At 42.2% G+C, this 24,553-nt stretch overlaps 1 protein-coding gene across 1 annotated transcript; it reads left to right on the forward strand.

The window, feature by feature from the left end:
* The first annotated feature begins 263 nt into the window (after nt 1-263).
* SLITRK1 (SLIT and NTRK like family member 1) lies at nt 264-2,339 on the forward strand. The gene has a single exon (XM_044450379.1). It carries the CDS (start codon nt 264-266, stop codon nt 2,337-2,339), a length of 2,076 nt encoding a protein of 691 aa, XP_044306314.1.
* Nucleotides 2,340-24,553: the final 22,214 nt, after the last annotated feature.

Consider the following 24,553-nt stretch of genomic DNA (forward strand, 5'->3'; position numbering starts at 1 on the left):
CTCCAAATATCCCGCCTCCCCCACCATTTCATTATCTATTCACTAGCCAACGACATTCTCTCTCTCTTTCTCTTCTTGCCCCCCCCCTTCCATTTTCTCCCCCGAGTCCGCTCCCCCAGCCCCCACCGTTCCCTCCGTTTTGGCAATGGTTCGGACATTCCATGCCTGGAAGAAATTTGACAGGGCTCCAGCTTGAGAGAGGATTTTTGCCTTGCAGTTTACTCTGTGTGCTCCAAATCGGGGATGACTCGCTCTGTTTAAAAATGCTGCTTTGGATTCTATTGCTGGAGACGTCTCTTTGTTTCGCTGCCGGGAATGTGACAGGGGACGTTTGCAAAGAGAAAATCTGCTCGTGCACCGAGATCGAAGGCGACTTGCACGTCGACTGCGAGAAAAAGGGCTTCACCAGCCTGCAACGTTTCTCGGCCCCCACTTCCCAGTTTTACCATTTGTTCCTGCATGGTAATTCCCTCACTCGGCTTTTCCCCAATGAGTTCGCTAACTTTTACAATGCAGTCAGCTTGCACATGGAAAATAACGGCTTGCACGAAATCGTGCCTGGGGCTTTCCTGGGGCTGCAGCTGGTGAAGCGGCTGCACATCAACAACAACAAGATCAAATCCTTTCGCAAACAGACCTTCTTGGGGTTGGATGATCTGGAATACCTCCAGGCTGATTTTAATTTATTGAGGGATATTGATCCCGGGGCCTTCCGGGACTTAAACAAACTGGAGGTGCTGATTCTCAATGACAATCTCATCAGCATCTTGCCTGCCAATGTGTTCCAGTACGTGCCAATCACCCACCTTGACCTGCGGGGCAACCGCCTGAAAACCTTGCCTTATGAGGATGTTTTGGAGCAGATCCCAGGCATTGCTGAGATCCTGTTGGAGGATAACCCATGGGACTGCACTTGTGATCTGCTCTCTCTGAAGGAATGGCTAGAGAACATCCCCAAGAATGCATTGATTGGCCGGGTGATCTGTGAAGCCCCAACTAGGTTACAGGGCAAGGATTTAAATGAGACCACAGAGCAAGAGTTGTGTAGGAAAAACCGAGTGGATTCCAGTCTAGCTGCTCCCCCTGCAGAAGAGGAGACTTGTGATCCTGGTCCCATTCCAACCCCTTTTAAGATCCATGGTAAGGAAGATCCTGCCACATCCATTTCTGCTCCTCATGGGGGCACAAAGATCCCAGTCAACTGGCAAATCAAGACCAGGCCTACAGTGGCTGGCTCAACCCTCAGTGTGAAAGCCAAGTCCTCAACCAGCACGCCTTGCCCTCCCACCTGCACTTGCCACCAGATTCCTGGAGGATTCAAGGTGAATTGCAATGATGGCAATGTCAGCAGTCTGGTGGATCTGAAACCCAAGCCATCCAATGTGCACGAACTGTTCCTAAGGGGGAACAAGATCCATACCATTCGAAAGTCACATTTTGTGGATTACCGGAAGCTCAACCTCTTGGACTTGGGAAACAACAACATAGCCACGATGGAGAACAATACTTTCAAGAACCTTTTAGAGCTGGTGTGGCTTTACATGGACAATAACTATTTGGACATTCTGTCTCGGGAGAAGTTCAATGGCTTACAAAACCTTGAGTATTTAAACATGGAATTTAATGTCATTCAGCTCATCATGCCAGGGACATTTAATGCCATGCCCAAGTTGAGGGTTCTCATCTTGAATAACAACCTTCTGAGGTCCCTCCCCATTGATGTATTTGCTGGGGTCTCACTCTCCAAACTCAGCATCCACAACAACTATTTCCTGTACCTGCCAGTGGCAGGTGTGCTGGACCAGCTCACTTCTATTACTCAAATAGATCTACATGACAACCCGTGGGACTGTCAATGCCCCATTGTCCCTTTCAAACAGTGGGTGGAAATGTTGCGGCCCAAAGTGATGATGAGTGACCTGAGATGTGAGACTCCAGAAGAATTCTTCAAGGAGGACTTTGAAACTCTTTCAAATGAGGCCATTTGCCCTCAACTCAAAGCCTTGCCCACTTTGAGTTCCACCCATAAGAACAGCACTGGATTGGCTGAGACTGGGACTCACTCCAACTCCTATCTGGAGACCAGCAGGGTCTCCATCTCAGTGCTAGTGCCTGGTCTTTTGTTGGTCTTTGTCACTTCTGCCTTCACAGTGGTAGGCATGCTGGTCTTTATCTTGAGGAATCGAAAGCGCTCCAAGAGGAGGGATGCCAACTCATCTGCATCTGAAATCAACTCTTTACAGACAGTCTGTGACTCCTCCTATTGGCACAATGGACCTTATAACACAGATGGAGCCCATCGAGTTTATGATTGTGGCTCTCACTCCCTATCAGACTAAGATGCAAGAGTGGGGACATACAAATATTACAATTAAATAATAAAATCACATATGGGCAATCAATTCAACTTCAGCAGCTAGCAACCTCAACTTCCTTCCAGTGGTTCAAAGCTCCCTTCCCCTGATCTGTCTTGTCCACTGTTATGAATGGACCACAACAAGGGATGGAGCTTAGCCCATCTAAAGCTACCTTGCACCTATCCACTCACCAAACTGTGGCCAAAAGCTGTGAGTGGAGGGTTTTTTTTTTCTTTTATTGTCTTTCTTCTCCTCTTCCTCCTCCTTCTTTTCTCCCCTCCCCCAACACATACCTTTTGTTCATTTTGCCTAGCCCTAACTTGCTGTGCTTGGTGTGATTGTGCACTGCATAGCTGATGGGAGAAAATGAAGGATCCAATAAAAGACCCAAGGATGGCTCAACTTGGGAGTGAGAAAGAGAGAAAGAGAGAGAGATCACCTTCTTCTGCAGGATGATCTGTGTCTATGTGGATTTATTGGTCCTGTATGTAGTGGGAAGACAAGTGCTCCCCTTGTGCCTTCCTCACTGCAAACACAGCAGGAGTGTCCAGTTGCACGAAGGCATGAATGTATTGTAAATAAATAACTCTTGTTCTAGAAAGAACAAAACAAACCCAAGTTGCTGCATGGTTCGCATGGATACAAACCACCCAGGGACGCTTCAGCCCCAAATGGAAGCAGCGTCCAGTTCACCTCGTCCTCCCTCTTACCTGATAAGTTCCATCATATCAAACTTTCTATATACAAAACACAGTATAATAAGAATAAAAAGTGCCATTTTGCCATTATTTTTGTGTGATTGCTAGGCAGTAGAGATTGTCCTTTTACTGTGAAACAAACAAGGAAAAATGTAAAGATTTTATTTAAGACATGTTTGCATGGCTATACTCTCATGGGTTCAGATTTTGCGTTTTGGGTGGGGTGGGAAATTACTTTGCTGGGTGGATTATCTCTCTGTTCAGGGAGGGAGGAGGGAATCAATTTGCTTTCTTTTCTTTTCTTTTATTTAGTTTCCTTTGGAAATTTTTATCTCCAATAATGCCTTTCCATCTGAATGTAAAAAGCAAAGCAAAACTCTTGGCATTTTCTCTGATGATAAAAAGGTGTTAAAATATTTTTCTTTTTTCTTTTCTTTTCTTTTCTGTTCTTTTTTTTTTTTTGAGAAAAAACAAACAAAATCTGAAGCAGTTAAGCATGCTCAGTTAACTCTACTTGGATGCTTAAACTGCAAAGTTGAATGAGAGTAGATTTTGTGCTCTTGTAAATCACACTCTTAAAGGAAAAAATGGAGGAAAATCTGAGCTGGGGGCAAAAGCAAGCAAGACTTACTAATTCTATTTGAGGATTTTATAATGGTATATTTTTCAGTATTAAAATGAAAACGTTTTCAAAGCTTGGGTCATCATATTTTTTAAAAAAAATCCCCCAGAGGCACTTTCTAATTGCAAGAGGATGTATTATTTATTTATTTATTTATTTTGGTTGTTTGGTTGAGGAGCATCCTTTGCATTAATTCCTGTGTGAGCCCTGCAGTTTGTTTTTCTCGATTTTTAAACCATGTAAATAGCACTCAGTAATCATGTCTCTCCCCCTTTCCTTTCCCTTCCTTTCCCCTGAATGCGGTACTGAAATCTTCTATTAATGCTGGGAATGTCATTGGTGCCAATGCTGCTGCTAAGGCTGCAGACTGCAGACTAGGGAGGTGGGTGGGAATTTGATTTAATTGACTCTGCCTTAGATCAGTCTCATTAATACGGGAACCAGACTTCATTGGGTAGCAATTCTTTAAAACCTATGATTGACGGGCCAGGATGCTGGTAGCAATTGGACTTCAACGTCTGTTAAGGATGGAGAGAGAAAGAGAAAGGGGAAGGAACACCCCAAACAAATTAATGGTGGAATTTCCTAACCCCTACCCCTCCCATTTGAGTCCTACCACCTTTCAGACTGGAAATAAATCCCTCTTGTTCCTGCTGTCGGACTTCAACCACATCTCCTTTGATTTCCCTTGCACAGTAGGCTGGGACTTAACTAGATAATACATGCCAAGGCAGAAAGCCCCCTGCAAATCAATTGCAGCTTCCTAGCTGAAATCTCAGTAGATAAATGAAAGATTTCAGTCACGTTGCTTCTGGCTTTCTGTAGGCAGAGGATCCTTTTAAAAAGAAAACACTGGAAGGAATGAAGTATGACTTCAGAAAGAAGTTCAGATAGAGATGCTGTGTAGAAATATAAAAATGAAACATCCGCTTTGTGCATAGGTGATAGAAGGAAAGAATCCTGAAATCAGTTCAGAAACATCTAAAACTAAAGTGTAGGGGTATCTTTGCGGAGCCAGGAACTCAACAGTATGCCTAGAACATTTTGGAACCATCTAAACCTTGTCTTTCTTTCATATTGTTTGTATAACTTCTTTGGTAATAAAAACACTGCTGCTTTGTACAAACTGTGACTAATTAAAAGGCCCTTCATTTTTTTCTTTCTCCCCTCCTTACCTGTTTTGGGGTTTTGAGCCAGAATATCCTGTGAATGAAAGTGGGGATATTAATAATTAGAGCAATTAGTTTATTTATTTTTCCACATTCTGTACTATAAACAAATACTGGTTAACAAACCATTTAGTATCCAGGGATATCTAAGAACCTTGTAATTCTAGCAACAGAACTGTTTATGAATACACAGTAGGATAAATATGTAATGGAGTTAAAAACACAAGTGGTGGTGGTCAGTCCTGATTAGATATCAGTCATAATATTTTAAAATTTATATTGTTTATATCTGTCAAAGTACCAATTGCATTACAATAACATTTATAATATATTTATTTATTTTGCACAGCTAAAATAAAAAGAGATCAGAAGAATGAGTTGGTATATTCTAATTACATTAATTGCTTTAAAAAGAACCTGCAAGAATATATCTCTCTCTATAACTGTACCATCATATGGCATATACAGACTTTTTCAGTGAAAGTCATTTGAATATATATAGAAAATCCACTACAGAAAAGAACCTTTAACCTAGCAACTAACATTCATAGATGCATAAAATGTAAAATATTTTGGCTTTTTATCAAGCTGTTGATTTTGCCATATTTCTTGAATATATCAATATAATATTTACGAAGTTATAAAAGGAGACAGATACTCACATGGAATAATAGTCCCCCATGAGTAATACAGTGAGGTATTTCTATGCATCTCACTTGCATCTATTATTAAACGCCATGACATGTTTTATTCATTTTGATAAAGTATAACTGTCTCCATAATATTTATACATCTGGAAGCATATATAATATCAGTGGTATGGCCTTATTAGTCACCTACGAATGTATCTGTTACACGATCTTCTGTGCTTCAAGTGTTAAGAACCACCATGGAGCTATAAATTTTGTGTGTGCTGCCATGAAGGATGCTGCTTCCAGTTGAATCAGTCTTCAATTCATCAAACTTAAAAGAGTTTTCAGTAATACCAGGTATGAAAGTGAGGGAGGGTAGGGCGGGTGGGGGAAGAGATTGCTTATTTACTTCTATAGCTTTGAGGCAGAGTATGTTCTGTGATGCCCTGTGAATAGACCACAGCTTGATCTGTTGCAATAGGAATATATGCTTCAATGTATATGAGCATCTTATACGCTTAATTATAAGAAAGCTTGGTGAGATTTATCCTGAACTCAGTAATAGACTGAACTGAATATGAATTTATTTACTTACTTACTTATTTAATTCCATTGCTATGCCGCCCTATAACCTGAAGGAAATAACCTCATCTCTGAATGAAGTGATGCTGCCTTTGGAGAAGATCTCTGCTGTTCATACTTATATCGATGTATGTTCTGTACTCATATATTGATATTCCATTTTGTTCATAGCCGCCATATAGCTCTGCATATTTGGCTATGGAATAAAAGAAAGTGATTGACAACAGCAGGATCTGAGTGGAACCTCTGGAGTATGGATTGTATCTGGAGTACAGTAGTAAATGAATGGTGATATACAGTTTTATTTCTGGTCCAGTTCTTCTCTCAGAGTAGTCAACATGTGTGTGTGTGTTTGTTTTTAAAGTATTGATCCAGAAAGATACCTTTCAAGCATTTCTGTCCACATGCTTAATAAGAGCTTGTTAACCTGGGCCCTATTAAACTGTACTAGCTGTTCACTGCCACAGTCTCAAACTGCATGCATAGCGTACCACATGGCTGATTGGCTGGATGAAGAGGAATTCTAGCTGTTTAGGGTAAATATAACCATGTCCAGAGAAGTCTTTATTTTCAAATGGTTTCACAGGTGGGCTTTTACTTAGCCTGAGTCCTCTTACCCACCTGTTTATATAAGCAACAAACTGCAGGGAGTCCTACATGGTTTAGGGTTACAGTGATAGCTGCGGGGCCAGCCTAATTCATATACTTAGCTGTACAGAAAGCGTGGCTGAATTTTTGTGTGTGATATTAGGTCAGATCTAGCATCGCTTGGACTTAGACTGTGAGCGAAATATGGATGAGACTCTGTTAATATTTAAAGTTAGTACTAGGTGCTGGGGACAAGCAACAGTGGATGGCTCATGAACTGCTTGTGATTTCCCAAGAGGGATCTCTTTCACTACCCAGCTGAATACTGGGTTCAAGAATACTGAATATGAAATGAAGCCTGGGCTCAGGTGAATGGTTTAAATGATACTTTAGTAGCTGACTCCAGAAACTAAATAGTCCCCACATACCCCACATTACATTTCTAAAATAACCTGGCTTCAGTCTGAGACATGGCAATTGCGGACTACTACTATGATCAGGAAAAGCTTTGGTTGGGTTCTGTGTTATCTTGCCTTCAGAATCTGATCAGATATGTTTTATACTGATCCCTCTCTGTCTCCCCTCCCCTCCCTGCTGTTTTATTTATTTGAGACTTTGCTGCAGTGACTCATTATTAATATTCTTGAGGTTTCAGGACACATCTTATGAAATTAAGCCTTATGAAATTAAACCAAAGTAAATAGAAAGACCTCTGTGTCGGTATATGATGATATATCTTCATCTCTCTGCCTATGGCATCTCAGATACTTGGTCGTAAAGTGTGAAAGCAGCTAGAAGGTTTGAAACCTTGTGGCAAATGGAGGCACCAGTTGAGTGCACTGGAAACTGGTGCATCCATGTGTGGCCTACAGAAGCAGCCACTGTGATACGTATGATTGTGGACATCACAGTGTCCTCATTCACTTATGCAGGTGGCTAGTTGCCAAACAGATGAACCAAGCATCCCCTATAGCTGTTTTATGTAACCAGAAGGTGGTAGAGTAAAATATGCATAGTACGGTTTAATCCAATGTTAGTCCTACTTAGAGTTGGATCTACTGAAATGAGAAGTACTTAAATTGGACTAGCACTGGATTCAACCCACTATGTCTAGACATGATAAAGGAAAATACCTTCCTGCTTCAGCTTTCTTTCTTTCTTTCTTTCTTTCTTTCACAGTGCTGCTCAGTTCAAATCCTGCTTCTCTTATACCATTTCTTCTGCATAGAAGTAGGCTTGCAAAACCTCTGGCCATCCTCTAAGTCTTGAGTGAGTGGCAGTTGCTCATGGTACAAAGTATATCTGCATGGTGCAGAGCAGTCCTTGTACTCTGGCAATTTTCACTCAATGAGGGGCCCTTTGAGAGAACAATGCAGTGCTCAGGGCTGAACTCTACTACAGCTAGCATCAACATTGATTCTAAATATCTCACTATTTCTCTTTTACTGAGTGGATAAAATAAAAGTGCCTGTGAGAAAAACGGGCTACTTGGGAGGTAGTGTAGCTTCCTATATCAGATATGTAACTGTGAACTTGATTTGTTCTAGTACACCTGGCTCAATATTGGCAAACTCGTGCATTTTGAAGTATATTTCACTGACTTTAAGAGGAAATGTGGAGAAATGCATGCAGGAGTAGGGGGATAACCTGACAGCTTGTTCCTTTGGATTAATGCTGGATTATATGTTATGCTTTAAGGACATTGACCATTATGGAATTGCACCAGTATTATAATTCCCTCTGTGAATTACTGGTGAAATCTTTTATGGATGTGAATTGCAAATGCAATTTTTATTTCCCAGTCAAGTTTGTTTTTAAAATTTTAAATGACTGTGCCAAGGCTTGATCATGCCCGAAAGACTTACCCACCAGTGTGTAAATATTCAAACCTTGAACTAGTTCTAAAGTGACAGATTTGTGTGTGCGCGCACATGCACACACACACGTGGAAGTGAGACGTTTTGTTTCCTATTAAGTCAGTTTAAATTGCATGCAGTGAATTGCATCTGCAGTGGGATCCACTCATGCCACCCATCTTTGAGCTTGTACCTAAGATCACAAGAAGGAAGTTGATTGTGGTTATCATAGGGACATAGCGGATCATAGGGACAGTGGCGTACTATGTACACACTCAAAAGGCCAAAAGCCCCAGGTTTTGCAAGCTTCCTTTAAGTTATTAAAACAAGTGCTCACTCAGAACCCAGAAGCTAGGCTTGAGAATGTGCAGAACAAGAATGCATATAGCATTATAGATGCATGTGTCCCAAGACACTGACTTGATTTGGAAAATAACAATTTTTCTGAATATCAGAATGATTCCTGAATAATTTTCTTGTCTGAAAGAATAATAGTACAACATTTGACCTCAGATTTGATATCTGACTGGTTGTTTATTTCCACCACTTACTCAGTTCATTCTGCTTCTTTATGGACTAATTAATGGTCAAAAGTTTTTGTGAACTCACAAATCCTCCTCCTGTTCCTTCTTTCTAAAATTCCTTAGGGAATGACAGTAAGAAGAGCATGGTTTTGTTTTATGGCTGCCAATCAGTGGAAGGTGGTGGTTGTTTAACAGAACACAGATTTCTATGCCAGCATCTGAGGTGCTTTCAGCATGAGATATTTTAGATGCTGTAATTTGTACTACAATGTTGGTAATTTGAGAAGGGAGCGGTATGTTGCTGTTAGCAAGTGACTAACTTGATTTTTTTTCCTGTTTTGTAAACTAGTGTAGTCAGTGTAACTGTTTTTTTAAATTGTCCTATTAGTATGTACTAAGATGGGTAATTTGGAATATTGAAACTCCCATGAAATCCTCTGAGCTGAATCCCATAAGCATAAGTTGTGTTGGTACTCAATTCAAAACTGTTGAAATAGTGATGAATGCTGGACAAAATGTTTACAAATGCTAGTAGAGCAGGCTGAGGTGTCTGGAAGTGTCCGTACAAAACTCAGTTTGAGTTGGTGGGTGACAAGTCAATTAATCTTGGTGCTAACGTCGTGCACCAAATGGATGCCATGCAGAACACCAAGGTGGCATAGTGAATACATTGCAGTTCCCCAATCAAGTGTTCTCCAAATGTTTTGAACTATGGTCTCCATCATCCTTAACCTACCTGATTCAATGTTCCATGACTGATGGAACTTGTAATTCGTAACACATGAAGGCTACCAGGTTGAGAATAGTAGAGTGCTAGATTTGGCCAAAGGAAACAGTGTTCATATTCATGCTCAGTCCTGAAGAACTGTTGGCTCAATCTCTCTTTCTCAGCCACATCTCTGCCACTGCAGCTGAGATAATAAATAAGCAAACAAACAAACCAATGCCTATATGAATAAATAAGTGGAGGGAATGTGTGTTTGAAAACTGGTAGCCAAAACCCCATTTTGTCAGTTAGCAATGGAAAAGAAATAAGCTAAGCAAGCCTTAACTCAGCACTGCTTTTATACTTCCCACTTCTCAAGTGGTTTTATAGACTTCACAAAAGTATTGAACAACTGTTATGTGCAGTAGTTAGATCTCATTAGCCCAGTAACATGACAAGCGAGCATGTCAGATTCTTCACAAAACTTCAATCATACAGGTGCACTTGTCCAAGAGTTTGACATGACAGTCTTTTGAGTGTCGAATGTGAGTTTGTTGCTGTGATGTGTGAAACAGCCTGATAAGAAATGCCATAGCTCTAAATCTCATGATACATTGTTGGGATGGGATGTATTCCTTGTGAATGTTCTTCATGCAGTTAAGTCAACAGAATAGAATTATTCAAAAATCAAAAGGTTCATTCTAGCCATTCAGTTTTCAGCTGAATAACAATTCAGAGGGGCAGGGGAAATTGATTTAGACTTCAGTGTGTACATAGCCTTACTATGAGACTCATGGAATGGAAAATTATTTATTTATTTATTTTTATTAAAACATTTCTATGCCGCCCCTTGCCGAAGCCTCGGGGCAGCTCACAGCATAAAATAAAATCATAAAAACTAATTGTTCTCACTTGTGTTGAGGTAAATAAGGAGCCTCATAAGGTAGTGTGCTTCTTGTTCATAAGAACTAGAATTAGTCCTGCCCTTGACTTGTGCCAGGACTCCAGCCACCTATTCTCTGCAAACTAGTTAGATCAGGGTAGAACCTTTCAAGGTGCTCAAGAGATAAATGTCTTTTTGGATGCTTGCAGATATGGCAGAAGGTTTTGATGTGCTATGTACAGCCAGTCATGTAGATGTACATCTGACATTAGGACCAGCATATTAGAAAAAGGCTTTCTTAATATGGCATAGAGCTCCCCTGTACCCTGCCATTTATGTAAAGAATAATCTAAAGAATGTTAATTCCAGGTTTTGCAGAACCTTTGGGTAATGCACCCTCAATGGGCATTTTCCCTTGTAATCAGCTAACTCAGCCTCTTTCTCATCATTGTCACTATGTCAATTGATTATAGTAATAGTTAACAAGGGTGAATGGTATCTTGATGCATGCACAGGGTTCTAGGTTTGGTCTCTGGATTTCCTGTTGAATGAGCTTCAGTAAGAGTGTTGCCAAAAATCTATCCCTGAGGCATGACAGAGATAATTACAAGGCTAGAGTGACCAATGATCTGGCTTCATGTATGAGGTATTCAGCTTCACATGCTGAACTACTTGCAGCGTTTACTTGCTTCACTACCAGGAACTTAAAGCGTTGGGATACTAATTTAGGGTTGGTCCTATGACTTGAAAATTATTCCATTGCATCACTATCTGGTTCAACCCTTGCTCCAAGAACAACCACTCCCCCCATTTTTCTTTTCTTTTTGCTTTAAGGAAATGATTCCATCATCAGTGGGATGTAAAATCAGGAATTTTTGCCATGCATGAGATGATGCATATATGAAAAGCTGTAACTTGATAGGCACATTGTTTTGCTACATTCAATGAGGATTTGGAAATGTGTCAACAGCAAGAAATTTGTGATGATAACTGATCATGGAAGGGATTCTGTTTTTATTTCATGTTTATTAGTGCTGTAGTGCCTTGTCAGTTTTACAGAACAGTCCTCTTATTCCAATTGTCCAGCCATGACAAAGAAGATAATGTGCCAACATCTTTAAAAAGAGCAATCAGTACTGGAAGATGTGAAACAAGGCAGTGGACATTTTTAAAAGCTATACAGTGGTACCTCGGTTCACAACAAAATTGGGTCGCAAAGAGAAATTTCAGAAAAAAATTGCCTCAGGTTGCAAACTCTGCATCGGGTGAAGATTGCAATTGTGCCCATCTTCCCTGCACAGGTGCGATCGTGGTCACGCTCAGGAGGAGAGAGGGCCGTGCTCGTGCTGGGGAGGGGAGATGGCCGCGATCGTGCTCAGGGGGTGGGGGAGATGACTGCAATCCTGCCCATCCTCCCTGCCCGAGTGCAACCGTGCTCATGCCTGTCTATGGCCGCGATCATGGTCGAGCTTGTGCAGGGAACGTGGGTGCAATCGCGGTCATATTCAGTGTGGGGGGAGATGGCTGTGATCTTTGTTGTTCTTTGTCACTTTGCTTAAAGTTTTTGTGATTAAAAAAAATAGTTACAGTACTTATTTACATTGAACCTTATGGGAAAATTTGACTTGGCTCATGTCCAATTTGGGTCATGACCAGAGTCCTGGAATGGATTAAGTTCATGAGCCAAGGTACCACTGTGTGTGTGTGTGTGTGTGTGTGTGTGTGTGTGTGTGTGTGTGGAGAGAGAGGGAGAGAGATGGGGGACATCTAGTATCGGTGTGCTGAGGATCTAATCTGGCCCACCTGTGGTGCCCAGATGGGCATGCCAGCTTCCCTTGTCCATGGTCTGCCTATTAATTCCCAGGTATCAATACTTTGGTTCATTTTCCCCATTCTAAAAAAATGAAAAGTTTTGATATCCCTTATTAATATTAATAAACATGCAAACATGTTCAAAGAATTTCATATAAATTGCTTCAATATTCTTACCTTAGTCATGTAAAGTAGGCTACTATAATTATTCCATGTAGCAGAATGCGTTCTGAGGCTGGCAGAATAGTTAGCAGCTTACCTAAGGCTACCTAATAAGGTCGTGCAGAGAATGAAAAGTTTTGAATCTTGGTCTTTCTGGCCATATTGCATTTTTCTCCATCCTACAACAGGGAGTTTTGTTTTTCTGGTAGCATTAGTTGGTAACATTTCATTATTAGTTCATAATTATTTTATTATTACATACACCACTAGCATGTAATAAACATTTTGGAAAATTAGTGTCCTAGATCATGTGGAAAACCTTCACAGGAACAGGAAGCTGTTTTCTTCAGGAAGACACCAACCATATGTAGAGGGCAATAGAAGTTATGACAGTGGACAGAGAGTTAGTGCACTCCCTCGCCTCATGTGTTCAATCTCCTCAGATGTGGAATAGCTGGATAGGACTATATGCTGATTATTTTTACAATGCTTTAAAGTCCTTTTGTATTTCCATTCATTGCATCAGTTGTAGTTCCCTACTCCCCTTTAAACTCTTTAAAATAATATAGAAATCCCTTCTTCTGCTCCATACATTGATCTTCCCTTCCCTTCCCTTCCCTTCCCTTCCCTTCCCTTCCCTTCCCTCAGAAGCTGGTAAAGCCAGAGATTACATTAATGACCTTCTGAAATCCTCTAGACCACCTTTCCACAGCTGGGGACTGGTGAAAACAGGAAAAACATCCTTGGGGACCTCTGAGGCAGAAACAAAAAGCACTGTACACATAATACAGTATGCTTCGTATTAATTTTTAAGCACAATACCCCCCACCCAAATTCTCCAAAACAACCAGAAACCAAGCAACAAAAAATGTCAACAAAAGAAGAAAATACTGAAATTGACACAGCATGGTTCCCTGCCAGCTCCCACCAAGCCATCTCTCCCCTCCTTGCCCCCCTGGTGGCACCAGCACAACCCCCATGATTGTGATGCCAACCAAGGAAGAGGTAGTGGAACACAGCTGGCCCCCACACCCTGTCTAGTGGGATCCCCCCCCCCCGCCCATGGACCAGCAGGAAAGCTCCCACAGACCAGCATCAGTCCATGAACCGGTGGTGGAAAACCACTGCTCTAGGCCTCCAACCTCTAGTGAAAATAGTGATGGCAACATCTGAGCACATCAGCACATATTGAAATAAGGCTGCATGTATATGTGTATATTCATGTATACAGGCATTTGCTGTTGTAGGGATTGTGAAATCTATACAGTTTTCTTCATTTTTCTCCCTCTTAGGCAGTCCGCTTGTATGTTTCAACATGATTGCTTGGAATATGCATCCTATACATATCTGTAAACCAGTTTTCCATATCTAGGGGATAAATCTTCCAGTACTAAAATGTTAACTCAAATGTACCAGAAGAACAACTTTTCACCACAAGCCTGGTTACTGTAATAAATCACTTAGACTCTTTTAGTTAAAAGTGCAGAATAGCCTGGTAATGCATTCACAGTGCAACTGAAATGAGAGCTTTTTGAGAAAATGAGTTTTATTGGAGAATATATAGATAACAAATTGGTTCTCTACATTGTGGTTAACTGTGAAGGCTATCCCAGAGGTAGGAAGTGGAGATACAGATATGTAAGGAGTGAGAGAATTGTGAGGCACCAAAGCAGCCAGGTGATTGCTTTGGCTTGGGGATGAAAGGAGAAGCTGCTTTAGTTATTTAAAATCTAATCAGGGTAAAGGTGTCCTTTTCCTTTGTTATGCAGCACTTGAATGTAGGCAAAGGAGACAGGGATCTTTACTGTCCAGATAAATGAAAGAAAAAAAACATGGTGGGAAGGGAGACTGACCTCAGAAGCAGCAATAAGGCATTACCAGGCAGAGTCCATTAAAAGCTGGAGTTCAGAAAGAAAAGGTACTCAATTTCCAGGATCAGTCAAGCTGGACTTCTTTAACTGCACAGAATTCAGGGACAAAAAGGCAAGAATATGCACTCTATTGGAAGCTCCAGAAACATAGGCTGCATGTCTGTCAGCAAGGTGCCTATTAAATTGCACCAGTCCTGGTAGGGAAAGAATGGACCTCTTTGCATGCACCAAACACAGATTATGGCTTTATGATTGGGTCTAGGCTTAGGATGCAGTTTGAAACTGGAGAAAGGCTGGACATTAACTTTAGGAAGTCCCATACTAATGTATGCAGGGAATGGACTTGTTCATTTCACCAGAGGATTTTGGGTGGAAATGTACAAGGGTGCTCATGTTCCCAGCCTTCTGAGCCAAGCCAAAATGATGTTGAATTGGTAGTCGCAGACAGCATATGTTGCCTGCACAGTTTGGAGTGGAAGTGGAGTGGTATTCATGTTCATAGTAAGAATATAGCTTTAATTATAAGTGCTTTTTTTTTTTTTTTATTTGACTGCTTGTATACCCTGCTTTTTTAAGGGATCCAAGGTGGCTTACTTTGTTCAATTATCACAACAACAACCTTGTGAGGTGGTTTAGGCTGAGACAGGGCCATCTTAACAGTATCATGGGCCCCGGGCAAAGCAGTGTACTGGGGCCCCTACGACAATACAACTACTGTTAATTTTGGAAGTTTTCCAATTTTCCAAGGGTTAACATACACAGATTAGTATGGGGCCCACAGGCAAGCGCCCATCAGGCCCATGCGTTAAGACGGCCCTGGGCTGAAGGTCTGTGACTGGTCCAAGGTCACCCAATGAGCTTCATGGTCTAGCGGGGGCTAGAACTCAGGTCTCTTGGGTCTCCAATCCAACACACCACACTTGCTGTCTGCTGTAGACTTTCAAGTGTCTAGCACACTAAGTGGTCAGAGTTTATCTGAGGAAGGCAGAAAGGGTCCCATATGCCAGCATTCACAGCAACCATCCAAGGTAAGACAGGATTTGGAAAGTGGTCATTATATCATCTTTAAAAGTGCCCTCAGAGAAGAGAAAGGGATGGGGAGTAGGAGCTGCTATTGCTGCTCTATACAATTGGGGTACAAACTCTGTTTTTTTCAACAGGTTTTTGTCTTATCCTTAAAACTGTGACCAACCTATGGCAAAAGGGAGACAGGAAAATTTATGCTCATCACCATCTTGATTCTTATATATCCCCTATCCTGATCATTAGGACTTATCTGGATACAAATAGAATCACATTTGAGCCTTTCATCTGATTAATGCCAACAGCAAATTTCCTATGTTCTTTTTCAGTACATTATATGAAGGATGTTGATTTCCAGCTAAGAAAAATAATTCAGATTCCATTCCTAATGAATCTCATTCCTTCACTAATAGTGAGTTTTAATTACTCTCCATGTTTTTATTATAGTATGACTCAGCCACTCTGCATGAATATCATTTCCATCATCATGCAATCTTGCTTGTAAGTTTCTGTACCTTTATTAAAATTCTTATGGAGTTATTCTCCCAAATGGTAAAATAGTTTCAGTTCATTAACTTCTGAGTTTGCCAACTAGCAGCAAGCAGAGTTTGCAAGCTTGAATTGTATTATATAATTTGTGAGACAAGCCATTTGTCAATGATTGCACAGGTATCGGTGCAAAAATGCACAGAACCACTATGGAGTTTTTTTAGCGATTGCTGTGAATTGTTAAATAGACATGTGGAAAGTAATTTGCAAAATGTAGATAAGACTTTGCAATTAAGTTGAGATTTTGCCTTCACCATGTTGATGGAACTATCAAACAAAGGGAAACATCGTAATGTAGTGTAGGCAATCTAGTACCCTCCAGGTTTTTTGGACTACAACTATTATAATCCCCTACCAGTGGTATGTAAGCTGTGCGTTATGGGAGTTGGAGTCCAACCACCCAGAGGGAACTAGATCGCATACCCTCGATCACCTCACAGTTGACTTTCAGTGCATGTGTGTGTAAAATGTTCTATCTGTGATTCTTAAACTTTAAGTCTTTATGCCAAACTTCCCTTTCCTTGCATATTGGATTAGTATTGAAATAAATGCAATTGAAAAGAGCAAACAGTGAAGGGGACTGGATCAAAGCAAAAGTTGCTCTATTTGACATTAGATCATATACACAGCATTGTTCATAACTGATAGGAGCTGTCTAATTTTGTAGTCATGAGTCTTCCTAGTTACTGAACATAAAGGTCTTTTGACTGGAGATACTCACAATGAACCTGAGCCATTCTGAACAGGAATAAAATACTTTTACAAGTTTGCTTTCATTCATTTCTTTGAATTTCCACTGTTAAGTTCAATTTTCCTGTTTCAGCATGAACATGTACATAAATGTGTGCATTTCTCTCACCATAGGCATTTTAATATCTGCTTTTCAGTCCCCATAGTATAAAATTTTTATGTGTGTACTTTAATATAAACCTTTTATATGGACTTTACATATTAATTTATTGTGGGTGTGCATGGCATGGCCAACAGCAACATACAGTGATATATACAGTTTCTCCATATTGATACGGATTTGTTTCAGAAAAAAATAAAACATTTTTATTTTATGTTTAAAATATGAATCTTAAATGAAATGATCAAAACTAATCCATGAATGGGCATTTCAGGGGTGAAATCCATTGATTGTCTAGAAGGGGTGGTCAGTGTCTGATCTGTGGCCTTCTTGTGGCCTCTACAACTCCCACTGAGAGCACATCTATCCCCACTTTACCACCCAAAACGTGCCTGCCATGATGTCAAAGTGCCTGCCAAGGTGTCACCAAAATAGCTAAATTCAGCTCGTTTGCAAACTATATAGTGTTCATAGCCATAACAGAACATCTCTATGGTCAAGTTTAGCTTGTGAACTACCCTTGAAAGAACTAATGTGGCAGAGCGTAATGTACAGCTTGGACTTGGGGAAAAATTTTTCTGGTCTCCATTTGGCAATGATGCTCACTAGGTAATCTTGGACCGTTCACTGATTCAAAGCCTGGTGTATGGCTGTTAGGATAAATGGAGAAGAGATGAAGGGCTATGTAAAGTACTTCGGATTCCTTGTATGGAGAGGGGGTATAAATACAATAAAATAAAATTTAGTTGTAGTTGCGCTGTGTTGCACTAACAAATTGCTCTTCAGGGGGACATCTGCAGATTGTGGTTTGAGTGGATGACAACCTTGTCCCTGCTCACTCACGGTTTCCCAGCCCTGCTGTATAAGTTGCATAGGTTGTCCACCAATATGGTAAGAAAATAGCACTAACAAATGCAATATGGCATTTGAACTTAAAAAAAGAGAGGTAAAAGCAAAGGTAGGTTACACACTAACCTGCTCTCTCCATTCCAGCTCCAGGCTTTGTGGGGACTCTGGGCAAGAGGCTGTGAGCAGGCAGGCCCTTTTCTTTGAACAGGCCTTACGCCTCCTTGCCATTGCCAGTACTGCTCAGTCAGTGATGCATTTCCTCTGAGCATCAATGACCTGAAAGAGGGGGCAAGGTGGGTTGAAGCTGCTGCTTTGTTTCCTTGGTCTTGATACTGTTCACATACCCAGAAAGGTTAAGTGAACAGACTGAACAACAATGAGGAAGAGAAGCAGGGCCAGATGGATGGCAGTGGGCCTTTCTACTGTGGTGCAGGTCTTGGCAGGTGCTTAGCTATGCTGACCATGACATCAGCCATTTGTGCATTTTAATGCCAAGCAAAGAACCTCTGTACCTGGGAAGAATCAGCTGTGATTCTTGATTCTGCAGAGCTGGAAGTGGGGCAATCAGCAACCTTGCATCCACTGCTTTCCTACCAAGCTCCTTGTACCGAAATCGTGTACCCTGATTTCTCACTATGATGACTGTATTAGAATGTTTCATTATGTAGCATTATGTTAAACAGTGATGCATGAGTTGATATTCCTGCAATTTGTACATGTTGATAATGATAAACAATGTGGGTAAACATAACACAAACTGCTTTTAGTCAGAATATGTGAGGACTGGGCCATGGGTGGTAGCAGGATGGGGAGGACCAAAGCATGAGCTCAATCTGAGTCTGGAACTTACTATAGGTCAAAGGCACGGAAGAGAGTAGTCCAATTTTACGCACGCAGAGAGAGAGAGAGAGAGATTCAGAGCACAGTTCCAGGATCAGTTTACCAAAGATACATTGCTGCAAGATTTGTAGCAGGCTGGAGTGAGGCAGGGTCTACTAAGAAGAAAGAAAGGAAGAACAGAAACCGGTATAGGCTGGAGCAAGGTATAGCAATGCAACCAGGAACAAACTGGAGCAAGGCATAGAGATACCAGAATAACTTTTATTGCTGTGGCAAAGAGCAACATTGCAGGGAAGCCTTTCATGCTGGTCCTCAGGGTCTCCAGCTGCACTGCATAATTGCTCCACAGGTGTTTCCTGCAAATGCCCACAAAGGAGTACCTGGTTCTGCAAGCACTTGCAGGGTCACTCAGGTCCTGATCCTGACAAAATGCCATTGCACTCAGTTCCTCATTAACAATGCATGCTGCTCTAGGCCAATTGACTTCAATGGGACTGCATCAGATTACTTTGAAAAAGGCCACAGCAGGAAAGAGCTTTGATTCTCAAGCAGATCTTTGATCTGCAGTGCAGAATGGAGGACAGGATTAAAGTGAGTGGCTCATATTAGGGAAAGCAGTAATATGACCAATGTAATTGAATAAGCATAAAGATAATGCAGTAGGACTGTGGAGATTAACTGGTTTATTAAGGTAATAAAGCTATAGTTCAAGTGAGTAATCATCAAGGCTCACGAGCTGTTCATTTTACCTTTGCTTCTATATTTCTCCTTTCATTTCACTTATGTTGAATTTTAGATTTAAAATTCTCAGGTCAGGGCTTCATGTTCAATTATTGTGCATATAAAGCTTAATGTACAATGATAAAGGTTGATTATTAAATATTATTAATAATTTATTACTATTATTACTATGATTGTTATTAGTTTGCATGCTCTGAATTCTACATTTCAGACTGATCAATCATTATCTGTATAGTTAGACATGCTATTGTGGATATGAATGGATATAGATGATATAGATAGATATATGTTTTAAACGCAGCTCAGTTTTGTAAAACATGCGGCTTTCTCACCACAAGTTGTACAAGGCTCCAAGACACTAATGCAGCTTGCAGCATGCATAAACAATGGAAAGGAATTACTACACATGAAGCTGTGTAGCAAAGATGCCCTGAATAGCTGCATCCAAATTAAAGGCTTTTCTTGCTCTTTCAGCCTAAGGGCCAAATCCAATTTGGAGAAACATGGAGAGAGTGTGAGTCTGTATTCCAGCAGTAGGTAAGAATATTTTTTAAAAAAATTAAGTGGGGCCAAAAATGCCAGCATAAGCTACTTTAAAGCTCTTACAGCCAGCAATTAAATCTTAGGATTTCATCATTTTAGAATGAAGAGGAGAGATCCATTAAAAAACTGACAAGTCACCAAATGATTGGTGATTGGAAAAAAGGGAATTCTCCAAGAAAGTGATGGAATCCAGGAAAAGAAACTTTCACCATTGGGTGTATCCTGAAAGAAAGGGATTCAAACTTCAGGAGGGCTGGATTTAGCCCATGTATATTAGCTTGTCCATCCCCTCTGCCCCCCCATTCCATTCCTATTTGTTTACCCCTCCTGTTCTTTCCCCCTTTGAACTGAATCTTAGAACAGGGAAGCAGAGAGGCAGAGGAGAAATGCCAAATGAACAGTTGGCATGCACAATGTTATGTTTCATTGCCAATTGCATCAGATTGGGCTATCCTTCCTTATCTAGTCAGATTCTGATGTCTTTAATTAATTAATTAGCAGACTTATATGCCGCCCCATTCGTCTAAGCCTCAGGGCTGCTTACAAATAAATAAATATCATTAGTACAATAAAATACAGTTGGAAACATCCTGGCCAAAGTTGTTAAAATCAATCAATAAAATCAACAATTAAAATGACTTTTAAATAAAAAGGTCTTGGCCTGGTGCCAAAAAGCAAATAATGACAGCACCAGCAGACCTCTCTGGGGAGCACATTCCATAGGTTGGGCGCCACCACAGAGAAAGCCCTCCTCCAGGTGCTCACCCTTCTAATGTCCTTCATGGAGGGCTCCTGGAGAAGGGCCTCTGCCGCTGATCTCAAGGGGCGGGAGGTCACGTACGTAAGTGCTCCTTTAGGTAACCAGGACCCAAGCCGTTAAGGGCTTTATAGGTGATAACCGACTCCTTGAATTGGGCCCAGACTTCAATGGGAAGCTAGTGAAGCTGATGGATGACAGGAGTTATGTGAGCACAATGCCCAGTTTCCGTCAGCAACCCGGCAGCTCTGTTTTGCACCAATTGAAGTATCCGGACCATCTTCAAGGGCAGAGCGTGTTACAGAAGTCTAGTTGGGAAGTTACTAGTGCTTGTGTCACTGTCGCCAGGCAGTCGTTCTCCAGGTAGGGACTCAGCTGATGGATTAACCAAAACTGAAGGAAAGCGCTCCTCGCCGCCACAGTCACTTGAGCTTCCTGCGAAAGCTCTGGATCGAGGAGCACTCCCAAGCTGCAGACCTTGTCCTTAAGAAGGAGTACAACCCCATTCAGGACAAGATCAAGGTCCCCTTCCGAAGCCCGAGCCACCTACCAACAGGACCTCTGTCTTGTCTGGATTGAGCTTCAGTTTATTGGCCCTCATCCAGCCCATTACCTCGGCCAGGCACCAGTTCAATACAGCCACTGCCTCACCTGGATTGGTTGAAAAAGAGAGGTGGAACTGGGTATCTTCAGCGTACTGATGATTCCACAGCCCACACCTCCTGATGACCTCTCCCAGCGGTTTCATGTAGATGTTGAATAGCATGGGGGACAAAATGGATCTCTGTGGAACTCCATGGCATAACTGCCATGGCGCAGAGCCATAGTCCCCCAGCACCACCTTCTGGAATCAGCCATTGAGATAGGAGTGGAACCACTGCAAAGCAGTGCCTCCGACCCCCAATCCCGCTAGCCTATCCAGAAGGATACCATGGTCGATGGTATTGAAAGCCACTGAGAGGCCCAGGAGAACCAACAGGGATGCACTCCCCCATCTCTCTCCCTGCACAGGTCATCACACAGGGCGACTAAGGCAGATTCTGTACCGTACCCGGGTCTGAAGCCGGACTGAAATGGGTCCAGATAATCAGTTTCATCCAAGAGTGCTTGGAGTTGTTCCGCCACCACCTGCTCCAACACCTTGCCCAAAAATGGGATGTTGGCCACCAGTGTATAATTGGTGGCCATCTCTGGATCCAGGGATGCCTTCTTTAGGACTGGTCGGACTACCACCTCCTTTAAAGGGGCAGGTAACCGGCCATCCCTCAGAGAGGGGTTGATAACCTCCAGGATCCAGGTCCCTATCCCATGCTTGGCGTTTTTAAGTAGCCAAGATGGGCAAGGGTTCAATAGGCAGGTGGTGGGATGTACTTGTCCAAGCACCTTGTCATCATCAGGCCGCAATAACTGAAACTCATCCAATAAATTAGGACCAGATGGCAACATTGGTTCCTCCCCTGAAGGCTCTGAATTACTGGTGGAGTCCAGCTCTTGACGAATCTGAGCAATTTTCTCCTTAAAATGCTTGGCAAAGTCATCACAGCAGGCATTGTGAGGAGGCAATGGAAGCAGAGAAGTATTTCTTTTTCAATGCCCTCACTGCCACAGCATAGGCCCGATAATGGGCTCTTAAGTGTGTTCAGTCAGATTCATCCCATGATTTCCTCCACCTAAGCTCTAGACGTCTCCCAACCCACTTCATCGCCCATAATTCAGGTGTATACTAAGGGGAAGAGTGGACTCTGCCCGGTGGGTGAGGACGCTTAGGAGCGATCGTGTCAATAGCCCTAGTCATTTCCCCATTCTGTAGTTCAACCAGAGCATCGACAGGAGCACCAGTCTAGTCAACTGGAGATTCCCCCAGGGCCTTCAGGAATCTGTCTGGATCCATCTGGCTCCAGGGGCGGACCAACACAATCGGGTCCGCACCCTTACAGAGGGAAAGGCCATTCTTGAGTTCAAACCTCACGAGGAAGTGATCTGACCATGACAGGGGTGTCAGACACAAATTCCTCACCCTCAGACCACCCTCTTCCTGCCCTGTCGAGAAAACCAGGTCCAGAGTGTGTCCACGTTCATGGGTCGGGCCTATGACATGTTGAGACAGCCCCATGGCCGCCGTGGAGGCCATGAAGTCCTGAGCCATCCCAGACAGAACAGTCTCAGCATGGAGATCAAAGTCCTCCAGGACCAACATCCTGGGGGTCCTCAACACCAGGTCCGAGATGATCTCCATCAACTCAGGCAGGGAATCTGTTGAGCAGAAGGGTGCACAGTACACCAACAGAATCCCCAGTCTGTCTCGGTCGCCCAACACCAAGTAGAGACACTCTAGACCTGGCCTTGAGGGGACTGGAAGCTCCGTGAGGGAGATGGAAGCTCAGTAAACCAAAACAACCCCCCTCCTCTCCCCTCCAGGAAGTGGACGTTGCTGAACCCGGACAGGCTCATTTGAGAGGGGGAGACATCCCCCCCTCTCCTGCCCAGGTCTCTGTTATGCAAGCCAGGTCGGCCCCCTCATCCCCTAATTATAGAATAACCTATGCAATTGAGAGGGGGGAAAAATAACCTGTGACTTTAAAACATCACTTTAGTGTGTGGATTTGCATATTGGTGAATGCTGAAATGAATATTTAGACGATTTTCGCTATCTCACATGCAAAGCCATCTTTTTATGGAAAGAATTAAGTTCTCAGAGTTTACAAAGGAGATCCTCAGGCTTATAGTAGTTCAATACAATGGGGAACTTCCTAGGACTCAGTTGTATTAATTTGTGACTGTTTGAAATCACTGTGCGTTGGCATGTCACTCTAGATCATTCTAGTCACTTGCAGTAAACACTTCAGTTTGCTCCACTGTTGATTATCTAAACCCTTTGGATATCTTCCTGGTCAACTGAAAATAAATCATGCATTGCATCTGATCCTTCCCACCTAGTCAAGAATCAAGAGCAACAGACTGATCTAGAAGGGTGCTACTCTCTCTACAGAAGCTAGCTTCTGCACGTGCATCGCTCTGCTGAATGATGCGCAAATGGTAAAGTGTGGGATAAACAGTGCAGTCTGTGCTGGAAACATCCTGCTCACAGATTTTTAGGTTTCTTTTCTTGCTTTCTTTCTTCTCTTTTCCTACCATATGGCAGACAAGATTATTTGCAAACCATTAAATAATAGAAACACAATTATTTCTTATTAGAACATAACATTATACCTATTTAGATTATTTATTTACTTTACCAATAGACCTATTTCCTTTCTGGTGAAATAGGGTTCCCAAGGAGAATTACAAATCAAATTCTTAAGCATAACATAATAAGCATTGCACCATGCATCATATATGTGTGAGTACCTCCCCCCTCCACACACACACACACACACGTCCATCTGTCTGTCTTGCATTTATTTGAGAGCTACCCACTAGCATCTCACTCTGGGAGGCCATTACTGTAATAAAAGGCAATAAAATAACATAGATAAAAGCTGTCAAGACCCAAGGAAACTTCAGGGCTCCCTCTACTGGTCAGGGACCAGCACAGCAGCCTTGGTAGTTGCAGGATTACTACCCCAATCTACTGCAGCTGCCTGGGCTCTCATGAGCTCCACCTGAGAGCCCTGGAGGAAGAGCTATAGAAGCACTGGCCCTTTCCATCAGAAGCTGCCTTGGTAAGGAGGGCTTTCTGAGTTGTTGAAGAACTCAGTTTGTGGCCTCTTGGATGTTGTTCCTGCTCTGCCTGTGCCTCTGCTCCTGGCCCTACTTGTGATTCTGTGCCTGCTCCTAGATGCTGCCTGTTTTCCTGGTCCTTGTTAGCACCTTCTCCTGCTCCTGTTCTTAAAGTGCCTGCTTCCCTCATCTTGCTTTTTCAGTTCCCTGACTTCCACCTTGTCTGACCAAGCTCCTTTTTTGAGAGGACTCTGCCTTGTGTTTCAGCTCCTGACCTCT

The sequence above is a fragment of the Varanus komodoensis genome, unplaced genomic scaffold, assembly GCF_004798865.1.
Source record: "Varanus komodoensis strain SLA01 unplaced genomic scaffold, ASM479886v1 scaffold65, whole genome shotgun sequence".
In the NCBI taxonomy this organism is placed as follows: Eukaryota; Metazoa; Chordata; class Lepidosauria; order Squamata; family Varanidae; genus Varanus; species Varanus komodoensis.

Excerpts from the sequence above, each read along its gene's own strand:
- SLITRK1 (XM_044450379.1), top strand. The coding sequence starts at position 264 with ATGCTGCTTTGGATTCTATTGCTGGAGACGTCTCTTTGTTTCGCTGCC.